The 26,622-nt window shown below is 41.3% G+C and overlaps 3 protein-coding genes across 12 annotated transcripts in view; 2 read left to right on the forward strand and 1 right to left on the reverse strand.

Moving 5' to 3' along the window:
- Positions 1-4,450: 4,450 nt before the first annotated feature.
- On the forward strand, positions 4,451-16,770 carry ERCC4 (ERCC excision repair 4, endonuclease catalytic subunit). The gene is made up of 11 exons (XM_085237980.1): positions 4,451-4,681; positions 5,182-5,362; positions 7,194-7,389; positions 8,713-8,920; positions 9,873-10,053; positions 10,380-10,508; positions 11,088-11,198; positions 12,107-12,698; positions 12,923-13,015; positions 13,530-13,642; positions 14,035-16,770. The coding sequence occupies exons 1-11, from the start codon at positions 4,508-4,510 to the stop codon at positions 14,766-14,768; spliced, it is 2,712 nt and encodes a 903-aa protein (XP_085094106.1). The 5' UTR covers positions 4,451-4,507; the 3' UTR covers positions 14,769-16,770.
- Positions 7,151-26,055, reverse strand: LOC146543215 (uncharacterized). Of its 10 annotated transcripts, none has more exons than XM_085237994.1 (4): positions 24,763-26,039; positions 23,706-23,839; positions 21,352-21,415; positions 7,151-8,580 (listed from the first exon to the last, which is right to left on the reverse strand). In XM_085237994.1, the coding sequence occupies exons 1-3, from the start codon at positions 25,892-25,894 to the stop codon at positions 21,365-21,367; spliced, it is 1,317 nt and encodes a 438-aa protein (XP_085094120.1). In that variant the 5' UTR covers positions 25,895-26,039; the 3' UTR covers positions 7,151-8,580; positions 21,352-21,364. The 10 variants fall into 10 exon arrangements, with proteins under 10 accessions (XP_085094120.1, XP_085094119.1, XP_085094123.1 ...); XM_085237993.1 differs by having other exon boundaries at positions 7,151-16,862; XM_085237992.1 differs by lacking the exon at positions 7,151-8,580 and adding an exon at positions 16,890-20,176.
- The window catches only part of MRTFB (myocardin related transcription factor B), a 70,552-nt gene continuing 69,194 nt past the window's right edge, over positions 25,265-26,622 (forward strand). Inside the window, 2 exon segments of the mRNA XM_085237976.1 lie at positions 25,265-25,385; positions 25,836-25,919. The gene's annotated coding sequence lies outside the window, so the exon portion shown is untranslated.

The raw sequence follows: 26,622 nt of genomic DNA on the forward strand, positions 1-26,622 counted from the left end.
GCACTTAATCTGTCACTGTTATATATTGCTACAAGACAGAAATCTCAACTTACTTCACGACCAACACCTATAAACTACTGAAGTGTAATATTCTACACAGTCATCACATATGGTACTTCTCTAAGATGCACATGTGAAGAAAACAGTCTAAATCAAGATTGTTTGGGGTACTTACTTCAAACTATACGTATCTTTACGCTTTTCAATTTAGCTTTGCATCTGTGGATAAAAAAATACTGCGGAAATCATTAACAGCTGAAGTTTAATTCTGAGTTCACTTAAGACAAAGTGAAGAAACACAACTGCTGTTCTCATGTGGCACTTACAGCCAGGAGGGGAATCGAGGTGATGCAGTCGATAATTCTGGGGTCTCTCAGCCTGTGCAAAGCTAATCCAGGATGAGAACTGAACTTATCCTTACTAATGTTCCCTATCCATCAGCCCATAGCTAGATCAAATCTTTAATCAGAGCTCATTTTTAACTCAGCAAAATCATGTCATGATTAACTTTCACAATAGCTTCATTGGGAAAGAATAATTAGATTTTTCTTTATAGGAGAAATATTTTTTCATCTGTAAAGAACGTTCCGTATGCAGACTGCTGGAGAAAAATCTATTGCCATCGATCACAGAAGGTGCCCACCTGAGAACTAAATGTTCCAAGAACACGAACAAATGTGCCTATAAGATGACTTCTAATCTCCCAAACATGAAACACATTTTTCAATTTTGAATCTTATTTTATACTTACATATATATATCAGAACTTCTATTTTTGTTGTTGTTTTTCTCAGAAAGGAAATTTCTATGTATTTAAGTCTGTATGCATAAATTGGAAAACTGGATAGTAAACCCGTGCATTAATTCAGACACATTTGCTTCAACAAACTTGTATTTTAATTATAAGCTTCAACAGCTTGCTGCTTTTATAAAAGTTTGGAAAGGAACAAAAATGCCAACATTAATAATGTGACACAAATATTAATCTATCAAGGTTCATCAGTTAATGAGTTCAAGGACTGAATGGTAAACCTAACTAGAGAAAACACCTCAAAATGCACACAGGATTTGAGATCCATAAATATAGTCCATTTTATTTATGATGAAGTTAGCTCTGTGGGAAATTGAGAAATGCAAGAATACGTGGGTGATTTCTGTGAAATCTGCCATTGTCTTATTAGTGGATGGCAGAACTGAGGCTTCCAACACCCACAGGTGGGGCAGATTTCTCTCACCAAGTGACGCCGCACAAGGAGAAGCCAGGCGCACACTGAGCAATCCGCAGGTGGGCAGTCTCAGCACATTTTCACAGCTGAAGATACGGAGCTTTTCTTAAACACAATGACAGGATGGAAGACATAATCACACGTTTGAGAATCTACCTAAATATTGGTTTTCTTCTCACAAGGAGTCTTCCTCAACTCTTGACATTCTAAGTAACAGAAGTTTATTAATGTATTCACGAGAACTGTTACTAGTTCTCAGACCGGAGTGTTGTCACTACACACATGAATAGATGAATGATTTACTTATGGCTTCTTGTGTCTTTTTCTTCTTTAGTAATGATTAATAAGTTGTCAAAATTAAATTTTTAAGAAACAATTGGCTGCCAAAAAGCATATCTTATGTCGGTTTGTCTTCATTTTTTCATTATATTCACAACAACCAAAACAAGCAATAAGCCTACCTCTGATTATTTGTTCTCTGGCATCACCATACAATTAACCTGCCTATCACATAGCATTAACTTGATGAATAAAATAGGTGAGTTAATGTGAGTTTTTAAATGTGTAAGTAAATGGCATTCTTGGGAGTAACAGACTCCGCCAATCTCATGCGATTCACTGGCTTGAAAGTAGCCTACACTTCGTATGTTTTTATCTTATGATGCAGAATTAACCTCCAACAGTAACTCACAATGTTCACTGCATATATATATAAACGAGTTCTCATTTTTTAAAAATAAATATAAGCCTTCATTGATAAATTCAGAGCTATATTAGCAAGCATTTCTCTCAGTATGTTTCTTCTGACCTGTTCTTCCCAACTTGAAAATTAGACATCACTCCTAATTCTTACCATGCATAACCCTGTTCCTACACAACTTCTTTCCTGTGTACTTAGGATTTTTTTCTTAATATTACTCTAATGTTTCACACACACACAAAAAGACATAGAAATGAAATGTGAGAGTTTAGGTCTAATTTCTGCTCTTCTAAGATAACCCTGACAAATGACAGCCCTCTACTGGTTAATAAATATATTAGCAGGAAAAAATACATCTCACTGTATTTAGGTAAATAAAGATAGACAGATAGATAGATGGGCAGACAGATAGATAGATGGATGGATAGATGGATGGATGGATAGATGGATGGACAGATGGATGGACAGATAGATAACAGACAGAAATAACCCAGCTAACGAATTGTAATGAAATGCTTGCATTATTATATATATATATATTATTTTTTTTACTGCTAGAAAACATTGTTTCTAATACAGGTAGGCAGCAGCAGGTCAAGGATACGGCTGGTTCCTAAATTACCTGGACTTCTCTAGAGAATACCGTAATTTCTCAAAGAAGCGCCCTTTCATAAAACATTAAAAAAGCACTGATGAATGTTAATGATAACTGTCACGTTATTGTGTAAACGTTTGGTTTGGGCAGTAAAATCATCGAATATCTAAAGACAGAAGAGACCCACAAGAAACAGGTCCAGCTCCTGACTCGAGTCGTGAAAGCCACGAGAACGAAATGCCATCCAAGTAAAAACACTATTTTTCTGATACTATTATGTCCCTAAGTAAGCTCTGAATGCTTATTAGCAGACAGATAAAAACAAGAACCAATGGATGGCACTTGGAACAGTAACTGACCGTGTGATCCAGTTTATAAACTCAAAATTGCTCGGGTATCTGCATAAAAATTCAGAAATAATGTAAGTGCATGAGAAAACTAAAAAATAGTCCCAATATTTTTACTTCTACCAGTTGATCCCCATTTTAGATATTTTTATGCTTTGCCGAGTATTTGTACTGCATGTTACAAAGAAAATGATTTAATAAAATAATTTGAAATTTTCCTGCATTAAATTAAAACCATCAAGTGGCAGATTTTAAACTAATACATGGTAGAGGCCATGGCTGTTACAGTGTTCACTGTTCATCCAACCCATAAGGAGGCACACGTTAGCGGCTGGGAGCTCCGTTTTTCCTTACCCACATTAAGGAAAACAAACAAACAAACAACTACCGACATGCGAACATCGGAGCAAAACACAGTAAGTATTTATGGGATCGCACCAGACAGCTGACTCAAGAAACCTGATAAGGGCACTTTATCAGAAGAACCAGTGAGGCTGGAAGGGACCGCAGGGATCCCTCAGCACCGCAGCGCCAGAGGAAATGGATCCGAACGGCCAACCTGAGCCTCCCGGCACGGCTCACAGCCAGGGCTCCTCCTACCGCTGTCACCTGCGAGCAGAGGCCACACGACCTCAGCACAGCCTCCTTTCAGGCACTTGTAGGCAGCGATAAGAGCCTCATCTCTTACAGATTTAACGATCCCCTCCAGAGCCTCGCAGCCCGTGTCCTCTCTGGGCCTGGATAACGCTCCGCTCACGGCAGCGCGGGGCGCAGAGCTGAGCGCCGGCACCGGGATGACCTGGGCCTGGTTGGTCACCTGAGCACGCTGCTGGCTCACGTCCAGCAGGAAAACAACCAAGTACTGGGGAATGTAATGGGAGTTAACAGCCCTTACACGGGACAGAGATTCGGACCACGTCCCGCTCGGCAGGGAGGCGGCAGGGCCGGCCCGCCATCGCCCCGCTGAGCCTGCACACAGCGCTTCCTGCCAGAGGCCCAGAAAGTTCTGAATTTAACATAGGCTGGAGAAAGTTTCTCTGCCCTTCACCGACCTGAATTCCGGGGTGCTTCTGAGGTGTTCCCTTAATTTACAGCCGACCGGGCAGCGGCTCTGGAGTCCCTCAGCAGTTCGCAGCCCTTCCCGCGCCACGCCGAGCGATCGGGAGCGCGCTGAGGTACGGCTCCGTGCGCGGGAACGCGGGCCGGGCTTCAGTCCGCCTTTGTTGTTTAAGGAACGTAAGTAAGTAGTAACTAAATATAAATAATTCGTATTACAAAATCAAACGACTCCCGGGTCTCACACCTGCAGTCAGTACACCGATCTCACTGTGAGAGAAAGCAACGGGGCTCAGCTCCTGGGGGCGCTTTGAGGACAGATGAGTCCCCGCCCCACCTCGTTTTCCACACCGGCGGCTCTCGGGATCTGCTGCCTGGACCGAGCAGGGCCGGATGCGGGGAACGGGCATCGGCACCTGCACGGCCCTCACACCGTCGCCCCGCGCGAGGGCGCCGCGCTCCAGGCGGGAGGACCTCGCCCTCCGCCCGGCAGGGGGCGCCGCCGAGCGCCGCTCGCCTCGCAGCTCCGGGTGCGGGCCCTCGGCTCGCGCGCAGGCGCCGCCGCAACGGTCGCGGGGCGGCGATGGCGGCGCTGCTGGAGCACGAGAGCCAGATCTTCCTGGACCTCTTCCATCAGGACGGGCTCGTGGTCTGCGCCCGCGGGCTCGGCATCGACCGCTTGCTGCTGCGCTTCCTCCGCCTTTACTGCGAGCCCGCCAGCCTGGTGCTGGTGCTGAACACGAGCCCCGCCGAGGAGGTGAGCGCGACTCCGCGTTCCGCTGGGAGCGGGGCGAGGGGGTGGCGGGGCGCGGGGCGGGCCGGAACCGGCAGGGGCTGCGGGCTTCGAGGTGAAGTTGGACGCGACGGCCGCCCTGCCGTAGCTGCCTTTGGCAGCGGGCGCTCCCTTTCCAATTCTCCGTCTGTAAGGCGGTATTAAAATCACCTGTGCTCTTTAGTGCTGTAACAACACGGGAGAACTGGGTGCTAAAAGTTCCAGAGCGCCGGCGTGCCGCGGGTGACGTTCACGTCCTGTGTGTCTGCTACCGCACGTGTGCGGGGCTGCGAGTCACCCGAACGAGGCTGGTGCTTAACCACTGTAGCCACAAGACACGGAATCACAGCTCTCTTTAGGTAGCATCTCACGCTGCCGTGTTTTCGATTGGTTTGGGGCCCTTTTTCCAAATAAATGGAACGTGTGTAATTAAGATTCTCTTCACATCTGCAATGAAATCTACATTCTCACCGTGCCTGCTGCAGGAGTATTTCATTGACCAGCTGCGGTCGGATGGAGTTGTGCACCTTCCTCGGCGCGTCACCAACGAGGTCCCCAGCAGCACCCGCTATGAGTTCTACACACACGGGGGGGTTCTCTTTGCAACCAGCAGAATCCTCGTGGTCGACTTCCTTACCGACAGAATTCCCGCAAACCTCATCACTGGTAAGAGCTTACTGAAATAAATGGATGACTGTTCTGTTGAAAAGTACGTAAAGCTTAGCTCTGTATAGAGTGCTACTAATGGTGTTGAGGTTAAAGAATTATTTCTTTAACAAGGCTTTGGTGAAAGGCACAAATATGTAGTTCTTTCCTTTTTTCTTTTAATGGTCATCACAGAATCACAGGGGCTGGAGGGGACTTCAAGAGATCATGGAGTCCAATCCCCTGCTAAAGCAGGTCCTTGCAAGAGGTCGCACTAGTTTGCTTTATTTAATCACACGACACTCACATTCCTTTTAGATAGTGGATAATGCGTCCGCATGGATTTTGATATCAGTAACCACTTGGAAAACAATCATCGATTGAATTGCCATTGACGTAAGAAACATAAGCATTCACACTGCCTGCATTGCTTCCCAAGCAGAATAATTGTCTGTGCCTGGTGAAATAGCATCTAGAATACTCTCAGAACACAGCCTGTGATTGAAACTGACTGCTAGTGTGTATGGTTGATAAGCATGCAGTTTTTTGCTTTAATGAATTCCTCATGACAACTTTTCCCATCAAGTAAAATATCAGTACCTAACTAATGTTCCTCTTGTAACACCTTAGATGCTTTTATTATGAAATAACAATGTTCTAAAGATTTCTAGGAATACCTTCTGACCTTCTGTTGTTGTATAGAACTTGTGCGTGCTTGTTCTCCCATGTTCCGTTCCCCTTCTTTTCCTGCTTGTTTTTATATTCTTGTGTAAGTTGGGAGCCCTCTTAAAGCCCACAGAGCTAGCAAAACAGGAATATAGGAATATTTCAGCGTTACGTAAATATTAACATCTTAATAATGGCTGAATACGACTGAATATTGAATGTCAGATGTATGTAAGTTTTTGCTTCAGAAACTCATTTTAGTCAGTGTATGAGAAGTTCTAATCTGTGAAACTTTTTAAACAGTTTTCATGCTCCAGCCAAAGGATACTACGCTCAGTTCTGTTATTTCTATGTTAAAAAAAAAAAGTAAAGTTTTGAGACACCCTACTTTGGGTTCTTTGTGGATGAAAAGAAGAAACACATTAGAGACTTAAAAAACCAAAAGCCTCCTGACCTGAAATGACCTGTGGATGCCTCGTCCATCCCTGGAAGTGTTCAAGGCCAGGTTGGATGGGGCCGTGGGCAGCCTGGGCTGGTGTTAAATGGAGAGGTTGGTGGCCCTGCATGTGGCAGGGGGTTGGAGATTCATGGTCCTTGAGGTCCCTTTCAACCCCGGCCATTCTGTGATTCTGTGACCTAGAGTTGTCGTACCCCCGTGCTGCCACCAGAGGTCAGTGTGACAGCAGCTTTGGCTTCTGTTAGAAACATACCGCCTGTATGTGAGATGCTGCAAAATCAGCAGAAATTTGTCTCTTGGGCGAAAAAAAATACAGTAAAGTGTTTCAAAGTGTTAGAGATGTGGCATGTCATAATGAATGAAGAAAGTCGTTATAAAAGTTAGACTCATTTTAAGTCTGTCAGCTTACTGAGGCGTGCAATGAAAGCTTTACTGTTTGATGTCTTTAGCTTCCATTTTAGGAAGATGTTTATTATTCCAATGGAAGCTGTGAACAGATAAGAAATACCACTAGGCCTCTCCTCACCAGGGAGAGTGGGAAAAACACAGCATGCTGTAAGTCTTGGGTTTAACAAGTCTTGGCTGAGTGAAATGTAAATCCCAAAAGTGTTTGCCTCAAACAACAAAAAGCAACAAAAGCAGAAGAGTAAGACAAGCTTGGGGAAAAATATATAACGTATTCAGTCTTTCTTTACTACTTTTTAACTTGAAAACCATTTATTTTCGCAGGTGTTTTGGTGTACAAAGCACATAGAATCATTGAGTCTTGTCAGGAATCATTCATATTGCGACTTTATCGCCAAAAAAATAAGGAAGGCTTCATTAAAGCTTTTACAGATAATGCAGTTGCATTTAACACTGGTTTTTGCCAAGTGGAAAGAGTGATGAGAAACCTTTTTGTCAGGAAACTTTACCTGTGGCCAAGGTAAGGTTCCTCTTTACCACATTGAACTTAAAATTACTGTGATTGCTACCATGGACTTCTAACAAAATGAATCTTAGATAGTCACACTGCTGATCTGTATTCTGTATTTGTATTCATAAGCTCATTTCACACATTTATTGACAGAAGTTATTTCAAAGATGCTAAATTTCTCGAGGTATTTTTGAGAATAGACTCAAGTTAAATCTATAAGAAGCAGAACCTTACAGTATAACCATACTTCTAGCCAGTAGAAATCATAGTAGATAGTGAGATTTATAATAGTTTAAGAAAATTTGTTAAAGATCATCTTGAAGCCATGAAGTAACAGGGATACTGTCTCGCAATTCTGCCATGCACAGGAGGATTTGTTTCCAACCGTGAAGAAGCTCCATGATTATCTTTTTATTGGTTTGTGTTTGATCAGTTGTTGGTGTTTCGTTTTTTTTCTGTAATCTTCCTCTGTATATGTAATCTATGAGGAATATTTCTTGATAACTTAGAAACTAAGTTGCCAAGCCTGTGGCATGCATTAAGTCTTTCAGGAGCAGTAGCACAGACAGAGTTGGTCAGTTCAGCTGATCACCCATCAGCGCTCTTGCCTTGGGCAGGGGGTATGCATAACTGCTCCTCCTGTCCAGTCTAGAATGTGTTTCGCTCCATCTCGTGTTCTCATGCTCTGCACTGTAAACTCAAAATTTTAAGTTTTCCTTTTAGCATTGCAGAGAAATAAAAATGGACATGGCTAGGGTAGGGAAGGTTGAACACAAACTCTAAATTTTCTTCCTTGGCTTCTGAACTATGGAGAGACCCAAGGGTGGTAGTGTTCTTCTCTGTTGTCTTCTGTTAAAATCAGCCAGCACCCACATAGCAATGGCTTCACTGTTACAACACAGCCCCTATGGCCAAGGGCCTGCTACTTATTATTCAAAGCTAAGGATATCACAGTGTTTGCCAGCGGATCCATGTGATTCCAAAGGGTTTATGAGACCATTACAGTTTCCCCTTTACGAGATCTTTTGTTTTTACTTCAGGATTTGTTACCTGAAATAATGATGTGGAATCTAGTGCAGTAATTCTCCGGGGATCAGTCACCAGTGCTATAGGCTCATATGATGAGGATGAAAACAGTCGTAGTTGTGGAATCATCAGGTGGTTTTATGAGACCATTCATCAAGAGTGTAGTCTTTGCCTCTGTAGAGTTATGATTTGCATTTAGCTTGTTTACATTTAAATCAATTGTAAGTTTTGTTTGTATGAACTTTTTTGAATTAAGGTGTCAAGCAAAATATTTGTGTAAATATTAATAAGCTGTTTTCCTTGTAGATTTCATATAGCAGTGAACTCATTTTTAGAGAAGCATAAACCTGAAGTGGTGGAAATACACGTGTCAATGACCCCTAGTATGCTTGCTATCCAGACTTCAATCCTGGACATTTTGAATGCGTGTCTGAGAGAACTGAAACGTTATAATCCAGCTCTTGAAGTAGAAGATCTATCTTTAGAAAACGCTCTTGGTAAAGCTTTTGACAAGGTAATCATTTTGATTGTTTTGCTCCATCTTGTAAAGGGATTCCATTTAGATCTTTGAACAGTTTGGTGTGCAAAAAGAACCATTGTAAAATAATTAAATTACCAGCAGGTGATGTTACAGTTTGCCAGTAGGATTTTTGGTGAATTGGCATGATTGTTCTTGCTTCATTTGGCAAGTTCCTACATCAAAAACATTCTTATTGATGGCACAATAATAAAGGTAGGTATGCCGTATGCTCACCTTTGTTCCCTGCCCAATTTTTCTCTTGAATTTCCTACCAGCATTTTCTATTTTCTTTATTAGATGAAGCATGATATATAAAGATAACATACACGTGCATGCAGCTGTTGTATTTTTAACCATCGTGTGTGAATTAACTGTGTGTGACGGTGTTACTGGCAGGTCTGCAACGATTGGCATGCTTATGTATACTTTCTGTTGGGTAAAATCATACATTTCAACATTTGCCTATTAACTGTAATCTAGTTTTGACACAAAATGTTCCGTACTTTAGAAAATCTGGAGGCATTTCTGCATTGTATTCATCTTATGTTAAAAATTAAATGACATTACAATGACTTCTACTTTACCTAAATAAACAATCTTAAATACTAAGGGCAGAGCCCAGTGAAATATATATTTATGCATATGTATATGGAATATTAAATATAAATATAGAATATATATATTAAATCTATATATGTATATGAATAGATATATATTAATTTAATATTTATATTACCAAATTTTTAATACAGGAAAGAAAATATATACTGAACACCTTAAATTATATATAACTGCTAATTGTTAAATTGCCTAAGTTTTTTGAATTTTTGAATTTTTTATGTTAAAAAAAATCTATATTACAGGTGTTTGGGTTTTTTTAAAGGCATTCCTATCTTGATTAGTATAGTAGATATTTGATGTCTTGAACTCCAATTTATATTTCTAGACAATATGTCACTATTTAGATCCTCTCTGGCATCAACTCGGAGCTAAGACAAAATCTTTGGTCCAGGATTTGAAGATTCTGCGTACTTTGCTACAGTATCTGACTCAGTATGATTGTGTCACTTTCCTTAATCTTCTGGAGTCACTGAAAGCAAGTGAAAAAGCTTTTGGTGAGAATTCAGGTAAGCGCCGAATACAAGTTAATGCATGAAGTAGTGAGATGCTGATTCTTTTAATCAACATTCCTAAACATACGAAGGTATCTAATTAGGTTTTATATAACTAGCCATAAGGACGTAGGTTTTTATTGACACATAATGCTTTCATCTGCCCACATAACTGCTGTTACTTAGCAGTGTGAGATTTGTATTGTATTTCTGCCTTTTATTAAGCTAGTAGTTACTTAGTGAGCAGGTAGTGCAGGTTGTACAGGTAATCCAGATAAGGGCTTTTATTGGAAAGGTCTGAAGCACATACATTTCATATGTCATTTTCCTTTTGCCTTTAGGTTGGCTGTTTCTTGACTCCAGTACTTCCATGTTTGTAAATGCTCGAGCCAGAGTTTATCGCATTGCAGATGAGAAACTGAATCAGAAAGGCAAAGTCTCTGAAAACAGAGATGTAAAGAAGGAAAATGGTACTCATCATTCCTAATTTTAAATTGGAGAGTGTCACATGATTGTGAACAGTCTGCATATTCTTACTTGTGCTGTGGTTCACTACGTGGGTCTTACGCAGCTTTAGACCTCAATCAGCGACATAAGATATCAAGGCATAATCTTTGCTCAAAAAGTATGTAATAAAAACCAGAAAGATTCTTCTCACCTTACTCACTAATCATTAAGGAGAGCTTGTATGGGATTGATCTTGAATTGCATAAGTATTTAATTTGATCTTATTCATTTCATACAAAGGGATAAGAAGCTGCCATTATTTTAATTTAAAATACATAGATACATATTCAAGAATTTCAGAATTGAAGGACAAGTGAACATTTCAACTTTTTGTTTCATTGAAGCATTTTTCCCTATTTTTAAATGTTAATAATTTTAATGAGTGTTCTTGAGCCCCATCAGTATACCAAGTTGCATACGTAGGCTATTGATTATTGTGCTTGCCAATAGCTATCATGCTATGACACTGAACCATTAATTTAAAGTTCTGAAGGGTATTTTGGCTTGTAAGAGCTGCTATGTTCAATTGTACTTTGTTTCAGAACTGAAAAGGGAATTGGTTCTAGAAAGTAACCCAAAATGGGAAGCTTTGAGAGAGGTATTGAATGAGATTGAAAATGAGAATAAGAACAGTGAAGGCCTCGGTGGTCCAGGTGAGAGGATATTAAATTATTTTAATAGTTTTAAATATAGTAATTTGTGGACTTAAGACGAAGTGTCTATGTAGAAGTATTTGGTTTGAAGTTACTACAAAAACGTTACACATTAAAATGTGACCTTTCCCAGAATAGAGTCAAACCAAAGCTGAAGGTGGCCACCAATGGTTCGTGTTTGTGCTTCCATTTGATGGAACCAGATGATTCTCTACCACTGTAACCTTGCACCTAATCTCCATGTCATAATAATTCCATAGTTGTCTCGCTGTTATCTCTTACCCAGTGTGTTTCAAACTCCTTTTCTGCTTTTCCTGTTATAGGATTTTTTTTTATCCCCTCAAATTTCACCAAGTTTTATTTTAGGAAATTGTGAGGGTAAAAAAGTGCTCTTTTCTCCCACCCACAGTGTTCTGACTGTGGATAAGAACTGGCTCTCTCATCTAGTGCTGTAGGAGTTTATCTGAGTCAACTAGCAGAGAATTGTTATTTAGGGCCCACAACTGTCAATAATATTGTGTGAAACATGTATTTTTTAGAATCCCTAACAAAGATGACAGAGACTGAGAACTAGAGCAGTCCCAATTAAGTAGTCTTATTCTGCATTAAAAAAGAATATATATTTTTTTTCAATATAAAAGTTGTCGTCTTCAGTATAGAGCATATCTGCTTTCTTTCAAATGATTAAAAGAACTGATTTAGATGGTGTGAGAATAAGGAATGCTGAGCTTCCTTTAACCTTCCCTGATCTAGTGGGGTACAAAACGTGGTGTAATTCAGACTCCCTATAATATATATATATATTATATTATTATATATATAATAATATTGCTCAAGATGTCTTGTGGCTGGGTAAAAGGAATTACAGTGTAACAGATTACAAACATGATGTTGTTTCTTGACTGCAGGGCAAGTTCTTATTTGTGCCAGTGATGACCGAGCTTGTGCACAGCTCAGGGAATATATAACTGATGGGGCAGAAGCCTTTTTAATGAGACTGTATAATAAAACACTTGGAAAGGATGAGAAAGCCGGAGAAGTGTGGATTAAGGACAGAAAAGTGGTCAAGTCCAAAGGAAATGCCAGACCAGACACAGGACCTCAAGCCAAAAAAGCCAAACTCCCTACTTGTTCAAAACAAAACAAACGCAAAAAGCAGCATGACCAAACTATAGTCCAAATGATAGGGAAAATTGAGAAGGAAAACAGAGAGGAGTTGGATGTGGAAGATAACAAAGAATTAAACGGAAGCCAAGAAGGCAGTATTGAAGAGACCATTCCTGAAGATTTCCCTGTGAACTTACCCTCAGATTCTTACTATGGTATTTTCAAAAACCCGCTCACAATTATTCATCCGCTGCAGGGCTGCAGTGATCCCTATGCTCTCACTCGGGTGCTGCATGAAGTAGAGCCAAGATATGTTATACTGTATGATGCAGAACTAACTTTTGTTCGGCAGCTGGAAATCTACAAAGCAAGCAGACCTGGGAAGCCTCTGAGGCAAGTTGACTTGGTGCTAATCAAGAATGTAGTTGGTCAAATTCTTATCTTAAAAGAAAAATAAAATCTATTGCACGCTTCTGGCAATCCACTCTGATTGAATCCCAAATTTTCAGTAAGAGTAGGTGATATTGGTAAAAGAGGGAAAATGGGATATAAATTTTTCAGGCAGTTACTGCTACTAATCTTAAATATGTCATCTCTTTTTCCCTCCAAACCTGTAGGGTTTATTTCCTCATCTATGGAAGCTCAACAGAAGAACAGCGCTATCTCACAGCCCTGAGAAAAGAGAAGGAGGCCTTTGAAAAATTAATTCGGTAACAGTTAGCTTACTATCTACATTATTAATTTTTCACATCGTTTCCTTATGTGCTTGTATTTTAAATGGTGAAGTTTTTAACTGTGAGAAGGCTTTAAGTAAGCTACCCAACACAACTGGTATTTTTACTTAATTGTCTATGAATTTCATATTGGAGACTTTTTTTGGCTGCAGGTAACACATCTTGTAAGATATTTCTAAGGTTTTCATAACTTAAGTAGTATTCAGCAACAAAACAATAAATTTCTTAGACATTGTCTTCTCACCGGCTTATACTTCTAGTAATTAGTTCTTTTGTTTCATATGCTCTAAAAAGTTCTAAAAATAAAAAGACACTTGGAAGTGCTAAAAATTGAGAATAAAAGTCTAGAATCTGGATTGCATTTCTTGTCAGGTTTTCAGTTAGCATTCAACTCTATGTAATTTTGCATCTTGCTGAACAATATTAAGGTATATTAATGTACTGACATTTAACTGCAGTTTTTAGTGATTCTTGGTTTATGGATCCTTAGAGAAAGGGCCAGTATGGTTGTTCCTGAAGAAAGAGAAGGAAGAGATGAGACAAACCTAGACCTAGTAAGAGATGTTAAGCCTGCCTCTGCTTCCACTGACACACGCCAAGCAGGTGAGCAGTTCCTGAAGTTAAGCTGTGAAAAAGGCCTGTAACCCCCTGTGGTTGAATGTCGTCCAAAACATGTGGGTGGGTGACTGAGGCACACTGATTCTGCAGTCCTGATGGGGAACAAATAGTGTCTGCCCTAGTCCCTCTCTCAGTCTTGTCTGTGAAATGACAATGAAGTATATTTTCCTTTGAAAAGAAACTATAGCTTAATTAGTATTTTCCCATCGAGATGAGATAATTTGGACTATTTCTGGATAGTCTGTTGATTATGAGACAAGCATCGCCTGTAGTGAAGTGGAGAGAAATAAAAACAGTGCTTCCATTATGGAATGCGCTTCAGAGAAGGTAGAGTTGGAGGTCATGAGTACAGGTTAACTATTTGCTTTGCTCTCTAGGTGGACAGGCACAGAAGACTGCTCAACAGACTATAATAGTGGACATGCGGGAATTTCGTAGTGAGCTTCCATCGCTGATTCATCGTCGTGGCATTGACATTGAGCCTGTTACTTTGGAAGTTGGAGATTACATTTTAACTCCTGATATCTGTGTAGAGCGAAAAAGTATCAGTGATCTCATTGGTTCCTTAAATAATGGAAGACTGTACACACAATGCATTTCTATGTCACGTTACTATAAGCGGCCAATTCTTCTGATTGAATTTGATCCTAACAAGCCTTTCTCCTTGATTCCACAAGGCTCCCTACGCCAGGAGATTTCCAGTAGTGATGTTACTTCTAAACTGACCCTTCTCACACTCCATTTCCCCAAGTTACGTATCCTGTGGTGCCCCTCACCCCATGCTACTGCTGAACTGTTTGAGGAGTTAAAACAAAACCGTCCACAGCCTGACGCAGAAGCTGCAATGGCGGTCACAGCAGATTCTGAAACTCTTCCTGAGTCAGACAAGTATAACCCTGGTCCTCAGGACTTTCTATTAAAAATGCCAGGTGTTAATGCAAAAAACTGCCATGCCTTAATGAACCATGTGAAAAGCATTGCTGAGCTGGTGACACTGTCAAAGGACAAACTCTGTGAAATTTTGGGTAATGCTGCCAATGCCACACAACTCTTTGACTTTATTCACATGACCTACAAGGAGGCAGTATCTAAAGAAAAAAACAAAAGATGACTAATGGGACTGACCAGCGTATGTTGTAGATAAGCTTTTCTTGCACAGTACTGTGGCAAGGTAATGAAATGTTTTAAGAAATGCCCTCTAAGATAAGCAGCTGTTTCCTGCTAATGCTGTTCCATCAGGTTTAATATCTGAGCTAGTTATTACTGAAGGCAGGTTTCATAAGGAAAATTTTTAATACAGAAATGCAAATAATTTTTATTTCTATGGCACTTTAACAAATTTTATAATAACTGAATGAACTAAAGCCCATTAAAGTTAAATGCTAAGTCTTACTGATGAAGATATTTCCTTTTGAAAGGTATGTCTTGTTAAAGCTAAAAGGTCTTTCACCTCATTTACTTGAAAGGTAAAATATAGATTTACCATTGGGACTATTCTTTTAGGACAGAGGTGTCTTCTCTCATATAATGTGATGGCTTTTCAAAAGTATTAACAGTTCTTCCAATATTGTTATCTTTCCATATCCTATTGCACTTGTATTTTTATGTCTTAAGTAGAACATCTGTCAGTGAATTCAGTAAAGCTGGTGTCACCTAGAAGATATCTTAGCATTTGGTGCAGCACAAAGCAGAGAGGAAACAGGATTATTTTGATAGTTTTTGAATGTTTACATTTAAAAAACCACTTGGCTTTGATGTGACAGCAGTGCAGCAAACTGCAGTTGCCAAAAAGATGGATCATTACCAATCTCTCATTACGTGCTAATGTATTCACATTAGCTGTTTACAAACTCTTTATTATCTGTAAAGACTTGCATATGTATATTTTAAAATTTTAATGACAGATTTATGTGCTCTCATCATTAAACAAGAAGTCATTAGTTTTCTGTTTGGGCTCAGTAAAGACCATATGTGCAATTTCAGATTTAACGTTTGCTGTGCATTTGAAGTTACTAACTTGTTATTTTACAGTCTGAGCTGTGAGATTTTGAAAATGATCATTTTTTTCTGCAGGTGCAAATTTCACCAAGAAGAAGATACATAACAAAATTAGAATTCATTAATTTAAAAAATAAATTATTCTAACCGTACGTACCTCTTGCTTCTGGTTTCCCTGTACTGAGATCAGAACATTTTTGGTTTTATTGTGTAGCTAAGATTAGGATTTCTATTGCTGGACATGCTGCTTTTTTTCACTTAGTATAAAAGTCCTTCCATGAGGCATTTGCTTACTCAGAGCAATAAGGCCAGAAATGTTCTGCATAGAGAATGCCTGAACAGCAGTGCTAGGATACCAGAAAGCTGAACAACAAATATAATTGTCCTGGATGTCTGTCTTAAGGAACTTGGCTCAAAAAAAGTGGATTTGAACAACCTTTGGAAACAGTGCTGTTTGTGTGTTTGTTTCGTATCTTAATGAAGCAAATTGGGATTTTTGCTGTTTCTCAGATTGACAGTACTGACACGCAGGATTGCACGTCAGCTTTGTCAGTACTTTTTTTCCTTGGGTTTGTCTAAGTGAAAATAAAGGTTATGTGAAGATGATGTAAAACCTGTGCTGCATTATTTGCTAGATCAAAGTCAGTCATGCAGTGCAATCAAATAATATATTTATATATTATTTAATCAATGTTGTTTTGAGTGGAATTTTTCTAACTATTTTCTATTGCAGTTTTTTCCTTTAATATCCACTGCAGTTATTGTTGTATGGCTTCCCTTCTTTTGTCTGGATATCTTTACGAGGTTTGTTACAGTCTAGATTATAATAATCTCTGAATGCATGTTAATAGTTTGTCCTTCTGAAGCAGTAGTAACTGATAAGAAAGGTGGGAGATGTCTCATGTCATGAAACCACCTGAAGTTGAATTAACAAAGCCAAGGAGTCATACTTCACCTACGTGCAGCCAAAAAAACCATGGGAAAATGATGAAAATCCTTGTGGTGTTCTTTAGCTTTCTTTCACCAAAAGTAATGAATTTTGTGTATTTTGTCATTGCTTGACTCTTAATTTTGTGCTTTTTAATTTAAAAATAAAAGTCAATATGTGAAATCGATAGCTTTAATATGCTTCTTGGATGGGAATGTTAAGTTACCAAATTGCTTGTTTCTACACCTTGTCCCAGGCTCTGCTTGCTTGATGTTTCTTCTAGAATAACAACAAAACCAGAAGCTCTTTGTAACAAAGGCAGTTTGTATTGGCGAAGGTTATTTTGCACAGCATAAGTTACATTGTGGTTTCTGTGTCCAAGTTATCTGGATACCGTTCCCAGTAGTGGTGACAGTTGCAATTCTTAGCTACAGAAGCCAAGGAAACGTCTTACTTGCCCCTGTTGTCTCAGCAGTTCCCTAACCAAAGAGAACAATCTTCAAAATGATTTTTTTTCTGTATGAGCATTTCTAGTGCCAGCTATATTAACTGCTTTCTAATTTATGCTTGCAAAACTTGTATGTGAGCCAGTTGCAGAGAAACCCACAGTGCTTGTAAAACATGCAACCATACCGTAGAACAGTGACTTCTAAAAGTACAAAAGCTTGACTGAGGGCTTTTTGTGACTGGGACTTTCATCTGTGATGATAATAGAACCACAAATAACACTTGTCTCCTGGCTTTTCTTTTAGTCATCTAGAATTCCACTTCTGTGACTGGAGAATAGAATCCAAACGCAAGTTGTGCCAAAAAATAGTTATTAAACAAATACATATTTTTTGTGCCAAACAGCATAAAGCAGTGCTGAGGACTGTTACAGAACAGTGTCCTGTGTTGGCTTCCCAACTGACAATTTTCATTTCAAGCAATTATTTATAAATAGACCTAAACCAACAAAGACCATTAACACATACTACGCTTCCAACTCAAATTTTGTCCACTCAAATTTTCTTTAACTGAACTCCTCTACCTTGCTCTTCTACTTGCCAAGGTACATTCTGTCCTTGCTTCATCTTTAAAATCAGTGGAAATCAAAAGTTGGGAAAAAGAATCAGAAAAAAAAACATAGCAATCACTTGCATTAAACTATTACCTGATTCTAACTGCCAACACGTACTTTTTTACAGAAGCATTCTGAAGTGTGTCAATCCACTTTTTTTTTTTTTTTTTGGTAACTGACAGAATGTTGTACTCTACTTAAGTCTTGCAGTCTGATGGAGATTCCCCTTACAGAATGGACACATTCAGATCTCCTCCAGCTGTACCACAGCAACAGAAGTCTAGACATCCTTCAGGAGTCCTGCCATCCAAATAAAAAACAGCTAGAAACTTTTGAAGACTGTTCTGCTGCAAATCTCAGTGTGTCGTGTGCTGATCTGTAAAAAAGCCTTTTGAGATGGCAGATATTTCAACCACTGCCTTGATTTATACTTCTTATACCTGAAAGAATTATATTGCACATCACTCACTGACAAATCATAATCAGGATTTTTTTTTTACTAATATTTTCTTCACATGAACATTTGAACACATTTGAATTTGTGATCTTAATCTTTTCCACAATGTGTTATTAACATTAAGATGTGATTATTTTTTCTTTCTCGGCCCCATTGGCTCCTTAGGGATTCTTGCCGTATTTTAGGTGGCTTAAATACCACACGTGTTCTTACCCCAAGCAGAGGAAATTCAATTCACATCCACCAGAAATCTCTAACTTTCCTTTACTCGTTGGCAACTTTGCCATCAGTGTGCAATCTTACACAAATGCATCTGCACATGTGTATATGCACAGTGTCTGCCATGCTGAGGAACAGGATCCTGTACATCTTTAATGTCTGTCTCTGAAAATGACCCTGAAAAAGTAAGCTAAGCCCATCCTGATTCTATATATAAAACTGTTTAATTGGTGCACCAAGAATGAATAAGGAGGTAATTCTGAAGATCATTCCCAGAACAGTCAGCAAGAATTGTTCCTACAACTCAGAGCTACCTCCCCTCCTTTGTGTTTTGGGTGGGTTTTTATTTGTTTTTTTTTTGAAGTGGTTTCATTGTCTGAAGATGCACAGCCTTTTATCTAAATGCAAGCTCAGGAACTGTCACTATTTCAAGAACAAAGCATTCTGCACCTAAGTGGATTTTGGAGGTGTTTGTTTACTGAAGATAAAAATTGTTAAAAGCTTTAATCCAAAACCTGAATGTTGGATTCTAACCAGACTGGGGGGAGCATTCTCAGTCAGTCAGGGAAGACAATCATCACATTTTTTCAAAGGATATGAACAGGAATTTTCCCGCTTCCTAACTGCCCCAAACCAAGAATAGTTAATAAGTAATATTTATTGAAAAAATTCAACCTGGAGTACAAGTAATTTCCTATAGAATATCAAACCTAGAAAGAAAAGCAACCTCCTGCTCTTTGAAGTCACGCAAAAAGACATGAAAAGTCAAACTAGGTGATCAGGGAGTGAGAAGTCACAGAGGAGGAGTTAAGGCAAGAGTTGGTGAATGGTGCTCATTGAGACTGAAGTACGAGCTTAATGAATGGCCACATATAGAATCACAGAACGGCTTGGGTTGGAAAGGACCCCAGGGATCATCACATTCCAACCCCCTGCCACAGGCAGGCAGCCAGCCGCTAGATCAAGCACTAGACCAGGCTGCCCACGGCCCCATCCAACCTGGCCTTCCTTGAACACCTCCAGGGATGGAGCATCCCCAGCATCTCTGGGCAGCCTGTTCCAGCACCTCACCTTCTGTGTAAAGAACTTCCCCAACACCCAGTCTAAATCTCTCCTCTTTTAGTTTAAAACCATCCCCCCTTGTCTATCATTGTCTACCCATGTAGAAAGTTGATTCCCCTCCTGTAAGCCCAGTTCCTTCAGCCTATCTTCATAGAAGAGGTGCTCCAGCCCTCTGATCATCTTCATGACCCTCCTCCGGACTCCCTTCAACAGCTCCACACACATTTATGTCTTGGTCCATAAGGACAAATATACATTATGTGCAGCATTATGGGAGAGAGAGCTGAAGTCTGAGCTGGAGCTCTCAGCTGAATCACAGCTGCAGCAGCAAGTACTGCCGATGAAAAAATTAGGTTGCACAACTCAACCAGCCACATAGTTCTCATCCCAAGCAGAAAAGGGAAATGAAAAGGATGGTGCTTAAAAGGTAGGAGGAAGAACATGAATAATTACTTTTCAGGGAGTGCAAAATGATGTGATCACCTTCAGATTTCCCCCATTTGTTGCTAAGCAGCATACTTTAGTCACAAGCTCTGATTACAAAATGAACTACAGCCTCCCCACGTTTTGCTATTTTTACATTTTGTACTGTTCTTTTTCCAAGCTTTCATTATAACAAATAAAAATGCTTTAACAAAATAAAATGGCCAAGAGATATTTGAACCCCTGGGGAAAAAGTCTTCATTGCTACCTGGGACGAGCAGGTCATGGACTCTCCAGTCTCCAACAAGGAATTAAGGAGACTCTTCATCTCCTACTTGACATAGTAAGTGCTTCTTGCTTCTCGGGACAGAGCTTTACATGACAAACAGAACTCACATGATGTAAAAAGTGAGAATATCATACAGTTAGTTTTGTAAATTCATCATCAGTTTTCAATTTGCACAAACAAATCCCAAGAATTTTCCTCTGGTGGTGGTGAATTAATTGTATTAATTCTTTCAATGTATATTAAGGATGTTTTCCCAGTGAACAGACACACATTTGGTGCTCTGGGCATCCTAGCAGAAATTAAAATTAAATCAACTCTGTGTGAGAAATTCTCATTTAATGAGCCATAAGCAGCCATAAGTGCTCCAAGACAAAACACCAAACATCTGCTCAGCAGATATCCCCTCATCAAATGCTTTGGTGCACTACCAGATATTTCAGCAAATTCTGATTCTCAAAGAGCAAGGGAAGCAATTGATAAGGAGTTCAGAATCTTTCACAAACTGTAACCCATTAAGAAACCACACTTAGGTCTCCTATTTCTGCAGCTTAAACACATTGCACTTGCAACTCAGTTAAACAACAGCAGCGGTCACTTTAAAGTATGAATTTACCATCAGCTCCATCATCTTTGATATTCAAAAAATGACCAAATTTTGAAGTAAGGTGTATGGGGCTGCTAATCACGGCCTGAACCTCTGATTGATCGCCTGAAGCAAGCAGTGAGTCAGCCAGGGCAGCACAGGTGAAGGCAATTCTGCTGTGCTGCTGGAAGGGGTGGAGCCTGGCTGCACCTCTCCTAGAGCCACTGAAGAGCTGACTGCCAGTCCCCTTCCAGGGGAAGGATCTTTTCTGGAGATCCACTCTTTTGGAGTTTCCCTTGTGAGCCCAGGTTATGGGTGAATGTACCTATCATTTCTGTTTCCTGCTTTGGTGTAATAGCATCCTAGTCAAGCTCTCTGTTATACCTTAACATCTGTATTTTTGTTAACTGTACACTGCTATACCATAACATTGGTATATTGATTAATTGTACGTAAGGTAATGCTGGGAGTCCTGTGGAGCATGTGATGTGGAGCAGAAGGTGCTTTCTGAAAAGGAGAAGAATGTGTTCAGTAGTTTCAGCAGGGCTTTTCCCGTATTTCTAAAGAAAGGACAGAACGTTTTTGCAAGGCCTGTTAAACTTGCATCATGGTGATAAATATTGCTTCTATCTAGTCCCTTTGCTGGATATCAGTAAAACAGATGATAAGTATTACCATCAGATGCTTTTCATTGTTTGTTGTCATTGGCAAGAAGACTGAACAGAGATTCTGGAGTCCCCTGTGGAAATAGAGAATCTACCATCAGCTCAAATCTTGGAGGATACAAAGTGCTTAAAATGTCTAAACTGCAGAGATAATAGGTATTTGCTAATATATCTCCCAGTTAGAGACCTACCCAAAGAAATGGAAACTAATCTCTTTGGGCAGTGAAAATAAGGCAAGTACCTCTGCAGTGTTAATAGAAAGCTTCCCTTGTTTGGACATGATCAAAATTCCCTACAAGCAACTTCTGCAGCCATATCCTGCAATGAACTTCTCTCAGGCTTCACTTGGCTTCCTTTGTGGACTATGTATACTCCATATATATGCTAGAAAAACTGGAATTACTTTCTGACAAAAATACCTGCAGCAATGAAGAAGCATTATAAAATGCTCTTCTCACTAAATAGATCCTAATAACATATAATTAAAATTCTTACAGGCTAATCATTCAGTAAGGCTTAATTGTGAGATAAAAAACTCATACGCTGTGTACTACTTGGAACCTGAGCAGGAAAAAGAAAAGAAAGAAGTAGTTCATTGGTGTTCCTGGGTAAGGGCAGATTTACAGAAATATTCTGAAATGCATTTTTTTTTTTTTTATCCCATGCACAGAAATGTGTTTTATGGGCATGAGCACACTGTTTTTCCATACTTCCATGAAGGTATATTTCCAACGTGTTCTCCAGTGTATCTAAAGAAGTCTGAACAGATTCAAAATGGTGATTAAAAAAATTAAAAAAAAAATTATGATAAGTATAACTCATCTCTGTAAAGTGGTGCAAAGGTATGACACTTCATCTGAGAGGATGCTAATTGTGGTTGGCAAGGAAACTTGTGAATGAAAGCTCGTCTCTAGGGCTGCACAAGTTTGGCTACAATTTAACACAAATAACTGAAGTACTTTGTTTAGAAGTTTCAAATGCTTGCTAGAGAAGGACGCTACAAATGGGCATTGCAATGCCTGCAGATAGGGATAATGAAAAATAAAAAGCATTACCTGAATATACACAACTTCTTTAAAATTATTTGCTAAAACTTACACAAGTACTGCAAATGGGATTCTACTGAGTGCAATTCCTCCCCAGATGTGTGTGCTATTCCTTATGTGGTTACCAAACACATATCAGAAAAACAGAGTAGAAGACCTGCTGAATGCAGGCAGGTCAAGACAGCATGGCTCTATGACCAACTACTCCACCCTGTTTGTCACACTTGTTTCTGCTGCAAGTAAGGGACGTGGAGTTCATTGTTACTCTTGGAGGCAAATGCCAAGTTCTGGGACTGAACTTCCCTGCAGTGAGAAGGAAGCGTCACAAATGTTTGTGCCCGAGACAGGAAAGGTGGTGCTCAAAGTCGAGAGCTATTGTAACAAGTTGGACAATTTCCACTGAGATTGTATGGGAGATACCATGTTCAAGAAGTTATTCGATTCTTTAAACGCATCTTCCTTTCCACGCATTGGCTAGTGTCCAAACACCCTCAAGAAATGAGCCTCAGTTGTGTTTAATGTGAACCTTTTAATATATCTTTTTTTCTGATACTTCCTTTCTTCGTGATTTTAGCACTGCACAGTATTGCTTACCATGTAAAACTCAGTAACTGCACAGTATCAACCACATCTTTACCATCCTAATACATTAATTACTGATGCTTTAATGCTTGCATGCGCTGAAATAAATAGAATAATCTAAGCTGCATGCAACAACAGAAAGACTTTGCATGTCTTGCACAAGTACATGCCTGTTTCTATATATTATGTGTATTATCTGTAATGAGGTAAAGCATTTGTGAACCAATTACGTAACCTCTATTTTTATACACAAGACAGAAATAAATGCTGCTATCACCTGAAATCACAATTTTTTTTACCTCTGATTCTGCAATGCAGACTGAACTTTGTCAACTTCATCTCTCCATAGCAAATGGATTGCTTGTGCTTGTTTTGAGGAAAACAGATTTTTTATTTTTTTTATTTTTTTGTGAATGGACACCAACTTGAGTAAGATGAAAACAGCTGAACAGATGAAAACATTCCTATCATTCATTGTATTTGAAGGGGAAAAAAGATATAACGTAATTTCCTTGGTATAATTATCTGACAGCTCATTTTTAGTACCAATCACACTCAAAATTCTTCACCAGAATTTAAATACATTGGTTTCCCTCATTACTTTCAGTTGCGTGTGCACCAATGAACATACATGTGGAGATTTTTTTGTTGTTTAATTCTTAGTTTTCATAGGATTCTCTAGACTAACTTTTTACTCCCAGAACATCAAACAACATGAATTTTAATAGGGAAATACCAAATATTTCAACATTTTGATGGATGAAGCAGGCATGGTCACTGCGGTGACTTGGTGAAGCCTCCTTGATTTGTCCCTAGAAACTGAATGCAAAAGAGAGATGGATCCATGTTCAGTTGAATCCTTGGTTTGCACTGAAAGTCAAACAATAAGAATCAGTTTGCAAATGTAGTTCATTAGTAACTACAAATTTCTGGCTGTGGGGAAAGAGTCTTCTCAGGGAAAAAGTTCCTTGAGCTAAAGGAACTGCGGAGGTTTTTTAAGGTGTGTGCCTTCCTGCCTCCCTGTAACACAACGCTCTGATACTTTTTCTGCCACCTTTGTTAATGACAACAGCCATTTCGTCACATGTAATGATTTGTCCTGAGCTTAGAGTATCATTTCCCTCAGCATGAGAACATGATGTTTGGGCACAGTAGTTATCTGCTGAGCTCCTGTGTTCCTCATTTTTCTGTGTCAGCTTTCAAAGTTTTAGGATCTTCTTCAACCAATAAAATGGCAAAGCAGGATTAAGATCATAATCCCTGTGCCAGATATTTCTGCTAGAAAAGGGGAAATTTAGAAGTAGACTGGTTCTATTCAATTTCACCTTGTTTTATAATCCTAATTAATCAAATGGCACACATTATATGCATACACGTTAGTCGCCTGCATTGCCAGTTCTAACAGCAGACTCACATCTGAACTGTTTCATTCAGAGTCTGATAGAAGTGAACCTGGAGCGAACCACAGGTTTTACCGAGATCTTTAACAGTGCATTGTTGCTCCCAGGCCATTGCCGGTGTTAGTTTGTTCCTGAAATTGGTTAAAATCTGATTACGTAATAATTAAAACAAAATTAAGTAACTGTAATTTAAAGGCACGTATAAGTTACGTGTTCTAGTTTAAAAGCCAAAACAAACCACCTCCCTTCCAGCCCACCAATTCAAACAAGCCACGTTTGAAATGTCAAAGCATTTGTCTGCAACGAAGTACACCAGAACGTCTAAAGTCGTATGAAATCCTAGAACTTTTTAATGTACGTCCCTGTTTTGTCTGAAGGCACCAAAAGTCTCACCAGAGCCGGGGCCCAAATCGGGCTGGATTCCACGAGGCCTGCGCCAGCCGCAGCCTCCCGGCAAACACACGCAGACGGACACGCAGCCCGGCAGCACAGCCCTCAGCCGCCGCGCTGAAGAGCGCAGAGCGGAACGGGAGCTGCCGAGCACGGCCCCGCGATACCGAAGGGGCGCCTCGTTCCCGCACGGGCCGCGGTCCCACCGCCTTTCTCGAGCGGCGTCGCTCCCCTCCCGGCCGCCGCGCCGAGCTCGGGCGCCTCGACCTCTCAACGCTACGGCCGCGGCTCCGCCTCGCTCCCCGCCCTCACCTCGGGCCCCCGACGGAGCGCCGCCCCGCACGGCCTCACCTCGCGGCGCCGCGTCCTCCCGCCTCGGGGCGGAGCTCCGGAGACGGGCGGGGCGGCGCGCGGAGCTTCGGCCGGGCTCCGTGAGAGGGCGCGCGGCGCCCGGAAGCGGCGGCCCCCACCGGCGGCCCTTCCCGCCCCCGCACGCGTGAGGCGGCCGCACGGCGTCAGCGCGCGCCTCCCCGCCCCCGCCCGAGGGCCAACCGCCGGGGCGCGCGCCCGGGGGCGGTCTCGGAGCTCGCGAGAGGACGGCATGTCCGCGGCGGCGTCGGGCGAGGGTGAGCGGCTGAGCGAGGGCGGGAGGGCGCGCGCGAGAGCGAGCGGGGGGGGCGGGCGGCGCCGCGGGCCGGCCGGGCCTCAAGCGCCGGCTGGCGGGAAGGCCGCGGGCCGGGTGCCGAGGAGAGCGCGAAGAACGGCGGCGCAGCCCGGTGCCGCAGCCCGGCCCCTTAGCAGGCCGCCCGCTCTCCCGGGCCGGAGCCGTCCTGAGGGGCCGAGGCCCGCGGCCCGGCGCCAGCCGCGCTGCCGCGGGCCCCGAGCGGAGCGCCGTCCTCCCGCCGTTGGAGGGCGGCGTCCCCTCAGCGCGGCTCCTCCGCGCCGCTCGGCGCCCGCCCCGCCCCGCTCCTCCCGCAGGTGGCTGCCCGGCCTCGGCGCGCCCTGCGGCAGTGCTCCGCGCCCCGGGCTGCCCGTGTGGGACGGGCGCGGACTCACTCGTCTTTTCTTCGGTGTAGGACAGAGAAGCTGATGGGTGAAGAGGCGGGCCCGGGCCGTGCTTCGGGCTGAAAGACATTCGCGGGGCCCGGCCTTAGCAATAAGTGGGTTAAATGAAAGCTTTTCCTTCTCGGAGCGCTGAGCGATCCGGTGGCCGTCACCCCAGTCCGCACCTGCGGTTGCTTGCCTCACCCGTACGGAAGCCCTCGTATCAGGAGTGCTGAGCCCTGAAATGCACTAGTCGTGAAATAAGATTTGAAGTTTGCAGGGAAGAGCTGCACCAAGGAGGGACCTCCAGGCAGAGATCCCAGTCCAGTGCCAGCCACCCTTAAATGAGGTCTAAGGGAGCTGCAGCCAGGCTGCACCCCTTCCAACTGCACAGCTGAACCGCTCTCACCTGTGCTCCCATAGCCGACTGGGTCCTTGCCCAGGTGACCAATCAGTGGTTCAGGCTACAGCTCCCATACACCAGCCTTCAGGGTAACTGTGATTTTTGAGCTTTCCTAAATATGGTACACAGTAGGTTTTTGCTGACATCATTATACGTGTGCATATACATACACGTGTACGTGCATTCTGTAATGTGGTGATAAATGATGACTGAACAAATGTTTCAATTCTCATAGCATAGAGCCAAAACATGACTGTTATCAGTTTCCTTTTTCTTTAGAGGGTTTTTTTTTTTTTGTATTGGTAGCTGTAGATAAATAAAAATATGTTTCTGTTAATACATGAAATTATTGTGAATAATTATAATGAGCAGTTGAACTTTGAAGTGTAAAGGCATTGCAGCTGTAAAGGATTTTG

This window comes from Meleagris gallopavo, chromosome 16, assembly GCF_905368555.1.
Source record: "Meleagris gallopavo chromosome 16, MGAL_WU_HG_1.1, whole genome shotgun sequence".
Classification (NCBI taxonomy): Eukaryota; Metazoa; Chordata; class Aves; order Galliformes; family Phasianidae; genus Meleagris; species Meleagris gallopavo.